Source organism: Myotis brandtii, unplaced genomic scaffold, assembly GCF_000412655.1.
Source record: "Myotis brandtii unplaced genomic scaffold, ASM41265v1 scaffold46, whole genome shotgun sequence".
In the NCBI taxonomy this organism is placed as follows: Eukaryota; Metazoa; Chordata; class Mammalia; order Chiroptera; family Vespertilionidae; genus Myotis; species Myotis brandtii.
In genome coordinates, this window is record NW_005367587.1 from 5,424,441 (window position 1) to 5,436,800 (window position 12,360).

The 12,360-nt window shown below is 41.4% G+C and overlaps 1 protein-coding gene across 1 annotated transcript in view; it reads left to right on the forward strand.

Moving 5' to 3' along the window:
- MAATS1 (MYCBP-associated, testis expressed 1) overlaps window positions 1-12,360 on the forward strand; it is a 71,512-nt gene that overhangs the window by 45,388 nt on the left and 13,764 nt on the right. The window contains exons 12-17 of the mRNA XM_005875342.2: window positions 1,015-1,131; window positions 4,196-4,267; window positions 5,608-5,754; window positions 8,900-9,121; window positions 11,315-11,463; window positions 11,986-12,077. Of these exons, the coding sequence (XP_005875404.1) occupies window positions 1,015-1,131; window positions 4,196-4,267; window positions 5,608-5,754; window positions 8,900-9,121; window positions 11,315-11,463; window positions 11,986-12,077 (799 nt within the window). The remainder of the gene's footprint in view (window positions 1-1,014; window positions 1,132-4,195; window positions 4,268-5,607; window positions 5,755-8,899; window positions 9,122-11,314; window positions 11,464-11,985; window positions 12,078-12,360) is intronic.

Genomic DNA, 12,360 nt, shown 5'->3' on the forward strand with positions numbered 1-12,360 from the left:
GGTTGGGTGTTTTTTGCTTCTTCGTATTTCAAATCTTTGACTTGATTCTTGGGATCCTCTGGTCTGCTGTTGGGTCTCTGTATAATATTTTTTATTTCAGTCAGTGTATGCTTAATTTCTAGTTGGTCCTTTTTCATATCCTCGAGTGTCTCACTAAATTTTTCGGCGGTTTCTAAAAAATTCTTGGAAAACCTTAGAAACGTGGTTTTGAACTCTATATGCAGTAGTTTTCTTTCCTCCATTTCTGTCATTTGTGACCTGTTTCTTTGTTTTCGCATTTTGGCTGCTTCCCTGTGTTGATAGAGTGGCTTTGTGTGCTAGGTGTCCTATAGGGCCCAGTGGCTCAGCCTCCCCAATTACCTGATTGTATTTTTGAAGTGGTTGTGAAGTGATTTTGAAGCAATTTCCGGTGTTTACCTATGCCGCCATCTTGGTTTCTCCAGTTTCTGGGTGGTTTTTTAAAAAAAATACATTTTTATTGATTTCAGAGAGGAAGGGAGAGGGATAGAAACATCAATGATGAGAGAGAATCATTGATGGACTGCCTCCTGCATGCCCCATACTGGGGATCAAGCCTGCAACCCTGGCATGTGCCCTGACCGGGAATTGAATCATGACTGCCTGGTTCATAGGTCAATGCTCAACCACTGAGCCATGCCAGCCAGGCTAGGTGGGTTATTTTTAAGTTTTATTTTTACAAATAACAATGTATCCTTGCATACCTGGGACAAAACTATCTTGGTTAAGGTGTATTATCTTATTTTTAATACATTGATGGATTTGATTTAAATGGATATACATAGAATATGTGCTATGTTTATTCAGTAGCTAACTTATCCTTAGGAATATCACAGCATCCCTTGGGAGATACAAGCACCCTGGTTTGGACTTGTTCAAACTGTCCTAGCATAGCCATAGAGAAGGTTATTTCTGATTGATATTCATATCTTTGGCCTAGATGTGGTAGTGGAAGAAAACATAAAGGTAAGAAATGACAGTAGTTTGGTTTTTCAGGCACTGTTGGATAAGAAGAATAAGGTTCCTGAACCAAAGAAACCTCTGCTCTTTCTTCAAAGAAAGTCAATACCTCAACCTCGGCTTCCAACTCCAACCTTGGAAATGACTTCCACTGTAAGTTTGAAACTTTTCTATTTAAAATTCAAAATTTAGCATTGCTGTCCATTTATTCTTAGGATAGTTTGAGTTAAAAACAAGCCTAATTTAACAGTGTTAATTTATGTTGCCTTTATTCTTATTTTAAAACATTGAATACACAATCACAAAAACAAAATGAGATGAAATGAAATCTAATCCTTTTTAAAAAAATATATATTTTATTGATTTTTTACAGAGAGGAAGGGAGAGAGATAGAGAGTTAGAAATATTGATGAGAGAAAAATATCGATTAGCTGCCTCCTGCACATCTCCTACTGGGGATGTGCCCGCAACCCAGGTACATGCCCCTGACCGGAATCGAACCCTGGACCGAGAGAATCATTGATGGACTGCCTCCTGCACGCCCCATACTGGGGTTCAAGCCTGCAACCCTGGCATGTTCCCTGACTGGGAATTGAATCATGACTGCCTGGTTCATAGGTCAATGCTCAACCACTGAGCCATGCCAGCCATGCCAGGTGGGTTATTTTTAAGTTTTATTTTTACAAATAATAATGTATCCTTGCATACCTGGGGCAAAACTATCTTGGTCAAGGTGTATTATCTTATTTTTAATACATTGATGGATTTGATTTAAATGGATATACATAGAATATGTGCTATGTTTATTCAGTAGCTAACTTATCCTTAGGAATATCACAGCATCCCTTGGGAGATACAAGCACCCTGGTTTGGACTTGTTCAAACTGTCCTAGCATAGCCATAGAGAAGGTTATTTCTGATTGATATTCATATCTTTGGCCTAGATGTGGTAGTGGAAGAAAACATAAAGGTAAGAAATGACAGTAGTTTGGTTTTTCAGGCACTGTTGGATAAGAAGAATAAGGTTCCTGAACCAAAGAAACCTCTGCTCTTTCTTCAAAGAAAGTCAATACCTCAACCTCGGCTTCCAACTCCAACCTTGGAAATGACTTCCACTGTAAGTTTGAAACTTTTCTATTTAAAATTCAAAATTTAGCATTGCTGTCCATTTATTCTTAGGATAGTTTGAGTTAAAAACAAGCCTAATTTAACAGTGTTAATTTATGTTGCCTTTATTCTTATATTCAAACATCGAACACACAATCACAAAAACAAGTAAAATGAGATGAAATGAAATCTAATCCTTTAAAAAAATAAAACACAAAGAATAAAAAGTTTTCCCAAGAAAAGTAGGCATCAGAAGGTAATCCTCATGTGTGTCAAATAAAACAAAAAAGGATTGAATGATGATCAGTTACTATAATTATCTGCCCAATGGAGAGGTGGCTGATGACAGAGAAGAATGAAATGTTAGAAAGTCGCGAGGAAGGCTGACTTCTGAGGTAGGACTGGCTCAACGGGTCATACCTCACCTTCACAGATCCCAAACTCAGTTTGAGCGCAAGGTACCTGAGCTGGCTAAGGCTGACCCAGTCTAAACAAACCCACAACAAACTGCTAGAGATGCCAGAATGCAAATGTATTACTTTATGGGGAGAAATAAAACTGCCTGGTGCATCAGGATGTTCCTCATGGTAGGTCAGTCCATTATCTCCCCATAGAGGACAATTCTCACAAGAAGCCAGATTGTATTCAGGAGGTTGTGCTTTGTCAAAGGGAGGGCAGTGGACAGATCAGCTCCCTCGCACAGTGATGGCGAACCTATGACACGCGAACTCATTTTTTTGGTTGATTTTTCTTTGTTAAATGGCATTTAAAATAAAATAAATATCAAAAATATAAGTCTTTGTTTTACTATGGTTGCAAATATAAAAACATTTCTATATGTGACACGACACCAGAGTTAAGTTAGGGTTTTTCAAAATGCTGACACGTCGAGCTAAAAAGGTTCGCCATCACTGCCCTAGCACCTCTAATGGGCCAACTGTGGAGGGACTGGAATGCTCCCATTGCCTGGCTAGGACGTGGTCTGGACAATACCCCCATTTTAGACCTTGTGCCACCACTGCCGGTGGTTAACACATTATCTATCACGTGTTAATGCCATTGATTTTACTGTCGCTTTCTTTTGCATTCACGGGTTCCTTAATTAGATTTGCCCAATCTGCTTTTTCTGTTGTTGGTGGGGTTTTTTTATAAATGTATTTATTGATTTTAGTGAGAGAGGAAAGGAGAGGGATAGAGAGATAGAAACATCGATAAGAGAGAGACATCGATCTGCTGCCTCCTGCACGCCCCCTACCAGGGATCAAGCCTGCAACCCAGGCATATGCCCTGACTGGGAATCGAACCAGGGACTTCTAGGTTGATGGGTAGATGTTCAACCACTGAGCAGCACCAGCCGGGCTGCTCTTTCTGCTTTTGACACATAGTTATTAAAGATGATTTTTATAAATGGCTGATCTTGTCTACTATATTCTGATTTTACCAGCTTTGCTAAATTTTTGTGAGAAGTACCTCCCTCTAGACCAGAGGTTCTCAACCTGTGGGTCGCGACCCCTTTGACGGTCGAACGACCCTTTCACAGGGGTCGCCTAAGACCATCTTGCATATCAGGTATTTACATTACGATTCATAACAGTAGCAACATTACAGTTATGAAGTAGCAACGAAAATAATTTTATGGTTGGGTCACAACATGAGGAACTGTATTTAAAGGGCCAGAAGGTTGAGAACCACTGGTCTAGACTCTGACCTAGATTAGCTGTATCCTTTGTCTCCTCACGATCAAACATGAAAAAACTATTGCAAAAAGGATGCTGTAAATAATACTTTCAGCTTCAAGAATGATTTTGCTGGAAAGAAATATAGAAAAATGAAAATTGCTTAAATTATAGGTATAGTATGACAGTGAGTGATTTGTTTTACTTTTTATATGATTTGTTAATGATATTTATGATGAAAGATAATAATGAAGTTTAATAATACAGTAAGTAACATTTAAAAAATACTATATATTCAATGAAGGTAGAGACCATTTTTTATTTCTATGTAAATCCTTCTGGCACAGTCTCTTTTGCTTGATCTAATTCTTTAAAAAATTATTTGATACTGACTGCTGTTCTCAAGCTGCTTGGTTCTCCCTTTGTTCTTTTAGGAAGAAGAAGATAAAGAAAAGGCTGTTATCTTCCTTCAAAAGTTACTCCGCGGCAGAGTCGTTCAGAATGTGGTGTGTAGGGTCCAACCGCTGGCCATGTGCTTCTCCTCTGAAAATGGATTCACAGAATGTGCATGTGCTCCGTTCCTTGGGACGAATTCACCTCTGTCCTATGGAACTACACTCTTTCTTTTTTCCCCTGTGTGTGTGTGTGTGTGTTTTTTTTACTTTATTTTTATTGTTTACACTATTACAGATGTCCTCATTCTCCTCCTTCTTTGCCCACCTTCCCTCTGGCCATCACCACACTGTTGTCTATGGGTTATGCATATATGTTCTTTGGAACTCTACTCTTGAATTACCTACCCATTCCCTTCTACTGCCATAGATTGTCCAGATGGGCGACACAGTGTCAGGGAGAGGAATAACCTGCCTGCTGTTTGCTACAGTTGTAGCCAAGACAGTGTGAAAGTAATGTCTTCCTGGAATTGCTAAATCCGGCAATTTTCTTACCTGAATTTTGATCATTAAAATATCGCCGAACAAGTGGATTCCCTAATTTTCCACAAAGTCATAATGCAACTATTTGAGCTGTACTTAGCTGGCAATACCTGAATAATAAATGAAATAACTAAATAATAACTACAGTTTGAACCCCTACTCAATGCCCACATTATACATTTTTTATTCTACATATATCTTCTAATTTTTTTCCCTACCACTTACCCTATATTATAGGCAAGTAATGTAAGTCTGAGAGAGAGTATGTTAATTACCAGCAAATTCAACTCTGGTCTTCCTGCCCGTGAAGCCTTAGATTATTTCTACTGCCAGAGCAAACACTCAGTTTAAAAAGTGGACTGATATAAAGCCCCAGCTAAAAGTTATTTCTCCCCAGACAGTTATAACTCCTAAAAGACTCAGTTATGAAGAGCAAGTCCAGGGAAGCCGGGTGAGCATTTTGTGTTCAGCATTATTCTTTACTCTCCTTTTGGTATTTCCCAGGAGAATTGCCTCAGTTCAGACAGCACATTGTGTATTACAAACCAGGGGCAGATCTATAGGAAAAGAAAATATAGCCATGAAATATACCATCCCCAGCTTTCTTAGGGAAGAAGGAGCACAGGAAATGAGGGGAAGTTCAAGTTTCTTAATATGACCCTGTAGCGGTCCCCTTGCCTTTGAAAGGCATTTTAAGAAACCGTGCAAACAGCTAACTGGTAGCTAAGCTCCCTTCTTCTCTGCCTGAGCTGCCGGGGGTGTAGTAAGAGGGCTGACCTCGCTCTGTGGGACACACTGGCTCTGTAGTTCCAACAGGCGGAGCAGAACCCTCTCTTCACTGCTTGGGAGCCCGAGGGCCTGACATAAGGGATGCTAATTTGCACGTCTCTCTTTGATTTGATTTGATACAGATGTTTGAAGGGAAAGAAAAGCGACTGGAGTTGATCCAGGAGCTGCGCGCCACCCACGTGCTACAAGAAGATGACAGGCTGGTGAGGAAAACCGAGAAGCAAGTGACACTGGCCCTCCAGCGGCAGAGGAACTTGCATGAACACAAGGTTCTTTCCCTTTCTTTCTTGTTCCATTCTAGTCACATTTTCTCCCTTGATTTTTACTATTGTGTGAGCAACATTATAATAACAATAATGAATTGATGAAAAAGAAACATCCCCCACAATGCCATCACTCTGTCACAGTCAGCATTTTTAAACTATGCTGCTACCGTCTATAATTAGAATGGGAATTGAATATGGTCTTATATTCCTTATTTGCAAAAAGAAGAAAAAAGAAACCTACATTTTAAAAGGTTTTCCCTTTCAATTTTTCTTAAACATTTGATGACTGTACTATATTTCAGTTAGTGGGAGCTTAGCAGAATGAATAGTAATAAAAGCAATAAGAAAAAAAGTGAGAAATGAGATTTATTTGTAAATATCAGCACTTATTTTGAGCTTTGGAGCTGTACCTAAGTCATGCTGGTTAAAACGCATGCTAAATATGTTAATATCTCATGCTATTCTGTGACATTCATCATGACCTCTGCGTTCTGCTGACCTGACAACAGCTGGTAATAGCAGCTCTCACCCAACAAGGGTACATGTCTCCCTGTTCTCTTCTGTGTTCCTCTCTGTAAGCACCGTCTCTAATGCTATTGACTACCATGTAGATGCACCTTTCTGCTTCTCCCGCTAACCTGTTAATCGGTGTGGAAAACGATCTGTTTGCACAGTGTTTGGTGTTGTAAGAAAGTGAACTTACAGCAGAGCCACTATGACCCACCTTTAATCACACACATAACTCTTGTGCCGTGTGGACTTGGGCTCAAACGTTAACCAGCTTGGAAATGTGGACAACTCTACTCCTTTCACATGACAGCAGGGCTGGATGGCCACTGCGTTTGGGGGAGCTCGTGCAGGGGAGAGGGGAAGAAAGCCACAGGCTGTGGGACTCAACAGAAGGACCAGAGGAAGAAGAAGAAAGTCTCTGAATCTGAGAGGCCTGGGAATGACGGAGACAGGGCTGCACTTATCTGTTCAGATAGAGAGCAAATGCCCCGAAAGTGCCAGGTCCCAGGACCTGGGTGGGAAAATGCCCTCTTTGCCCCTGGAGGTTTCTGATTGAAGACTTTGGCACATACACCTAAGCCAATCCAGGCTTTTCAACTCTGTCCCATTTAGCGGACATACTAGTCCTGACTGATGTCATGTCAGCTAAGAGCTAAGGGAGGAGGTAGTGGGAAGAGCTATCACGCAGTCAAGGACTCACCCTGCTTACCTTCCACTATACTAAGCACACTAGTGATGTGCAGGGGTCAGATGGAGCGGGCATTTCATGGGTGCCTACAGCAGTGCTGACCCTCTCCTGTTTTCCTCTTACATTTTTTGTGGAAAACAGTCCAGAAAATGCACAGCTGCCAATTACACGATATGACTGCAATGGAATCACCTTGCTAATTTTTTTTTTATTTAATCTTCAAATTAAAATTTCTACCTGAGCATACCTTTCTTGTTGAGGGAGAAGATTAGACATGAACAGGATTTAAAAATCTCAGGATTTTAAAGGTTGCCTCCCTCCCACCCCCCAAAACACACACACACACACACACACACACACACACACACACACACAAGTGAGGGAACTGTGATCCCTGGAGATGAGGAGGAAATCTGTTTGTGATCTCTGGGCTGAATGGCCGCCGTTTACAGATGTTAGGAGTAGTGAGACTCTTGCCCTTTCTTTCCACCTCTCCTATTGTGTAAGTAAAGCTGGGCATTGTGGTTAGAAGGTAGGTATGGGCTGGGCAGTAGGTAAGGATGAGGATGAGTGTGTTGGACTAACAACTACGCTTGATTGACAGTCTCACCCAGTAGCCACACCACCTTGGAGACCTGTGCGGATTTCCTCCCTTCAAATAGAGCCAGAGGGGAACTGAGCACAGAGGCCGACTGTCAATATTAAAGTAACATGTGCCTGGGCGGAGAGCTCTTCCTCTTATACTTGAAAATGGAAGAGGCAACAGGTGGGAGTGGCAAAGGATACAGTCCTTTGAATGCCTTTGTTCTCCATGTGTCAAGGCCAGGACAGATAGACACTGTGGCTTATTCCTGGCCAAGAACTCCTGGCCTTTATTTTACCTTAAGGATCATATAGACATGTATTTTTCCTGCTCTATTTCAAAGATAGTTGTTAATGACTTTGAAGTTATGGTTTTCTACTTTCATGTTATTCAAGATCTTAAAATTCCCCCAAACTTATGTTAAAGGATGAGGCATTAAGAAATTAAAAAGGTATCATTAGTGAATTTCTAGGAGATTCTATTTTATTAAACTCCATTGCTATCTTTAATAAAAACCCTTGACATTTCTCTTTCTGTCTTGGAAGACATAGCACTTTATTTGGCTAAAATTGAGCCTGGCTGGAATGGCTTAGTGGTTGAGCATCGACCTATGAACCAGGATTCTCGGTCAGAGCACATGCCTGGGTTGTAGGCTTGATCCTCAGTTTGGGGTGTGCCAGAGGCAGCCGATCAACGATTCTCTCTCATCATTGATGTTTCTGTCTCTCTCTCCTTCTCCCTTCCTCTCTGAAATCAATAAAAAAATATTTTTTTTAAAATTGAAATTTAGCTCTTTTTTTGTTATTGTTAATCTTCACCCAAGCATATATTTCCATTAATTTTTAGAGAGAGTGAAAGAGAGGGGGAGAGACACAGAGAGAGAAACATTGAAGTGAGAGAGACACATTGATTGATTGCCTCCTCATGCCCTGACCAGGATCGGGGCTCGAGCCTGCAACCCAGGTATGTGCCCTTGACTGGAATCAAACCTGCGATTCTTCAGTCCCTGGGTCAACACTCTATCCACTGAGCCAAACTGACTAGTGCTAAACTTGAAATTTTTAAAAAAAATGCATTCTGTGTAGACACTAACAGAATTCTTTGCTAAATCCTCTTTATAACTTGAGGACTATAAGCCTTCAGTGACTGATGGAGCAATCTACTTTCTCATGTCTAAGATTGTATCATAAGTTTTCCTAGTGACAGAACCCTCAAATGGGGCCAATCTAGAGATAATATTCCTAATAAAAACCAAGTGCAGTCTGAAAATAAAGTGACTGTCAATGGTTCTGGGTAACCCAGCATTTCTCCTTATAAATCCCCATTTTTAGCGGAATTTGTATCCTTAAGATTACATTATTTTTAAGGTGTCACTAGTTGAAAACCATCTGAATGGACTGGAAGGAAGGGTGCTGGCAGACATGTTCGACTTCCTGTCCAAAGAGCTGGTGAGACTCCAGGAAGAGAGGAGAATCCATGCCTTTGCCATGCTGGCTGAACGACAGCGGAGGATGCGGGAAGCCGAGGAGAGTGGTCGGCGACAGGTGGAACAGAGGCGCCTGCGGGAGGAGGACGAGATATTTAAGGAGGCAAGTGAGGGCAGCGGGATATCTGGAAGCTGTTTGTAAGGAGCAGAGTCAAACCAAAGGAAACTGAAGAAATGAAATGCATTTTTTTTTTGTATTTTTCATTGTATTCAACAACTATATATTGAGATCCTACACAGACACACATTTAGCCACCTATTTCCTTATTAACTCATGCACATACAAGCACATGTGTCCAGAACCTTACACATTTATAAAGATGTACAGAAACACACAAGTATATGTGTTACTACAGGTGGAACACAGTAAACTTCCCAACCATGGACTATTATAAAACTCAGCTAATTGTTCCGTAGGTTCAACTTGATTCCCAGTAAGACTCTGGGCTCCCTAGAGCAGGCATGTTGTACATCCCATGGTGCCTTCCATCCCACCAGAATAGATCTGTGTCTACTGTGCACAGTAGACATTGGGCAAATATATTTTGACTAGAGGCCTGTTGCATAAAATTCATGCAAGAGTAGGCCTTCCTTCCCCCGGCTGCCGGCAGGCATCTGGGATCTGGGCTTCCCTTGCAGCCCCAGCTTTGTCTGGAAGGTCATCTGGAAGGATGTTTGGTCTAATTAGCATATTACACTTTTATTGAGGCCTGATGCACGAAATTCGTGCAAGAGTAGGCCTTCCTTCCCCCAGCTGCCAGTACTGGCTTCCCTCCGGCCACCAGCGGGCACCCGGGACCGAGGCTTCTCTCCCAGCCCCTGCTTCGTCCTGAAGGTCTTCTGGAAGGATGTCCAGAAGGATGTCCAGTTTAATTAGCATATTACCTTTTATTATTATAGATTGGTTGGTTGCTTGGTTGACACTGAATTAAGCTGGTCATTGGGGTCTCTCGCAGGGAAGATACAGGGATTCAAAGTTATGGATTTGGTGTTTTACAGGTAGATATAGTGCCAGTCAAGAAACGTGCTGAGGTATTACTGAGTCCCAAGATACACAGAAATATCCAGACATGAAATAAAAAAGTACCCTTCTCCCAAGAAACTGAAAATCTGTTGAGATAGAATGCGTACAAAACTAAGGATGCTACACGTGATGCTTCCTGTGTATCTACCTGTAAAACAGGCAAAACTAAACTATTACTATGGTTCCTACTTAGGGAGTAAAGCTTTAAGAAAAGGAAAACGTTTGCTGTAAAATTGTGAGAGGGGAAGGGAATTGTGGTCAGGAAGAACCCACGGCAGTCTTCTGGGATACTGGCAGTGGCTGCTGGCTTTCCTCTGATTCGTGACATCGTACATTCATGCACTCTGCACTTTTCTGCATGTGTATTCTATTTCACAGTTTGAAGAAAGCTGTAAAAAGAAGCAATGTAGACAGATAAGATGGTTCAGAAAGTTCATCAAAGATCCAGGATCCCTCTAGCTTTCTGCTTTTCTGTCCCTAAGGCCTGGCCCTCATGGCAGTTTAAGATGACTTCTGGTGCTCCAGCATTATGTCCCCATGAAATGAGGAAGGAAAAAGGAAAAAAATAAAGCTAGGTCTTTCCTTTTAACAATCTGTTCTGGAAGGTGCCTGCATCACTTATGCAGGTATTCCCTTGGCTGGAACTATGGGTGCTAGGAAATGCAGTCTGTTCTAGGGACCTTTTGGCTCAGCTAAAATCCAGAGGTTCTGTTATTGAAGAGAAAGGACATTGGGAAATACCTTAGTCTCTGCCACAGTTAGGTAGTGTGACAAGACATGCTGTGGGTAAGAACATAGCTGGGATCCAGGATCTTTCTGCAATGTGTAGTGTTCACCCCCGAGGAAAATCCACAATTCTAAAATGGGTTAGATGGGAGGGGGCTGCCTAGAATGGGTAGAAAGGTGGGTTAGAAACAAATGGTCTAGATCAGCCGTGGGCAAACTACGGCCCATTTGAAATGAATAAAACTAAAAAAAAAAAAAGACTGTACCCTTTTATGTAATGATGTTTACTTTGAATTTATATTAGTTCACACAAACACTCCATCCATGCTTTTGTTCCGGCCCTCCGGTCCAGTTTAAGAACCCATTGTGGCCCTCGAGTCAAAAAGTTTGCCCACCCCTGGATAGTAGAAAAAGGGAACAATCAAAGAAGGGACTTAATGAACTGAGTAAATGAGCTAAAAAAAGTCTACCAATGTTTATTTTTCTTGTCTTGTTTACATTAGTATTCCTGTTCTCAGTAACTGTGGGCATTTGGGGTTTTTACAGGTGGTTAAAGTTCACCAGAGTACTATATCTTCATATCTGGAAGACATAATACTGAACACTGAAGAGAATACTGCAGAAGAACAAGCCAGGGCGGAAATTGAGAAGAAGGCTAAGGAAATCAATGACATTGCTTATGAAATGGAAAGCCGGTATGTACCAAGAGAATGGATGGTAGAATAGATAGCCCACTTGCTGTTACTTACATGTACTTTTCAGGAGCTTAAGAGTTCACCACCAAGGAAACACAAATATGTAGCTCATGCTTCAGTGCCCATTGTTTTATTAGCATAACGCTTTAGAAGCTAACATGCCTATCCCTGTGCATGGTGGGAGCACTGGGAGTAGAAGTCTCTGCAGTCTGGTTCACTTTTACATTACTGACTTTAGAATACCTCAAAGCATGAAGGACATGTGAGTAAGTACATGCAACATTACTTGGAGTCCACCCCGAGGTGTGTGGCCCCATGTATAAATTGTATCTCTAACATTCCCTTCCTGGCTGGCAAAGTACATGAAGGGCGGGGCCAATCTGACTTTTCCATGGGGTTAACCAAGCTCACCAGGAATGTCATATTTCACTTAACCAAGGGAAAGGCGATGGTGGAGTTCCTTTACAAGTCAGGAGGATCCAAGTACAGCCACAAAGAAAGTTTAATTTGTTTATTTTTTAGTCGAACTCAGCTTCAGTCAGAGGAGATTGTTGCCGAGTTGGTTTATAGTTTCCTGATCCCAGAGGTGCAAAAGGACTTTGTCAAAGAAAAAGGTAAACCCATGCAAATGCGTCCCTGTATGATTTTTTTAAAAGATAAACTCTTTCAATATCCCAAAGATTTATTTATTTATTTATTTATTTTTTATTGATTAAGATATTACATATGTGTCCTTATCCCCACATTATCCCCTATCCCCCCCATTCATGCCCTCACCCCCCTGTTGTCTGTGTCCATTGGTTAGGCCTATATGCCTGCATATAAGTCCTTTGGTTGATCTCTCCCCCTTACCCCCACCCTCCCCTACCTTCCCTCTGAGGTTTGACAGTCTGATCG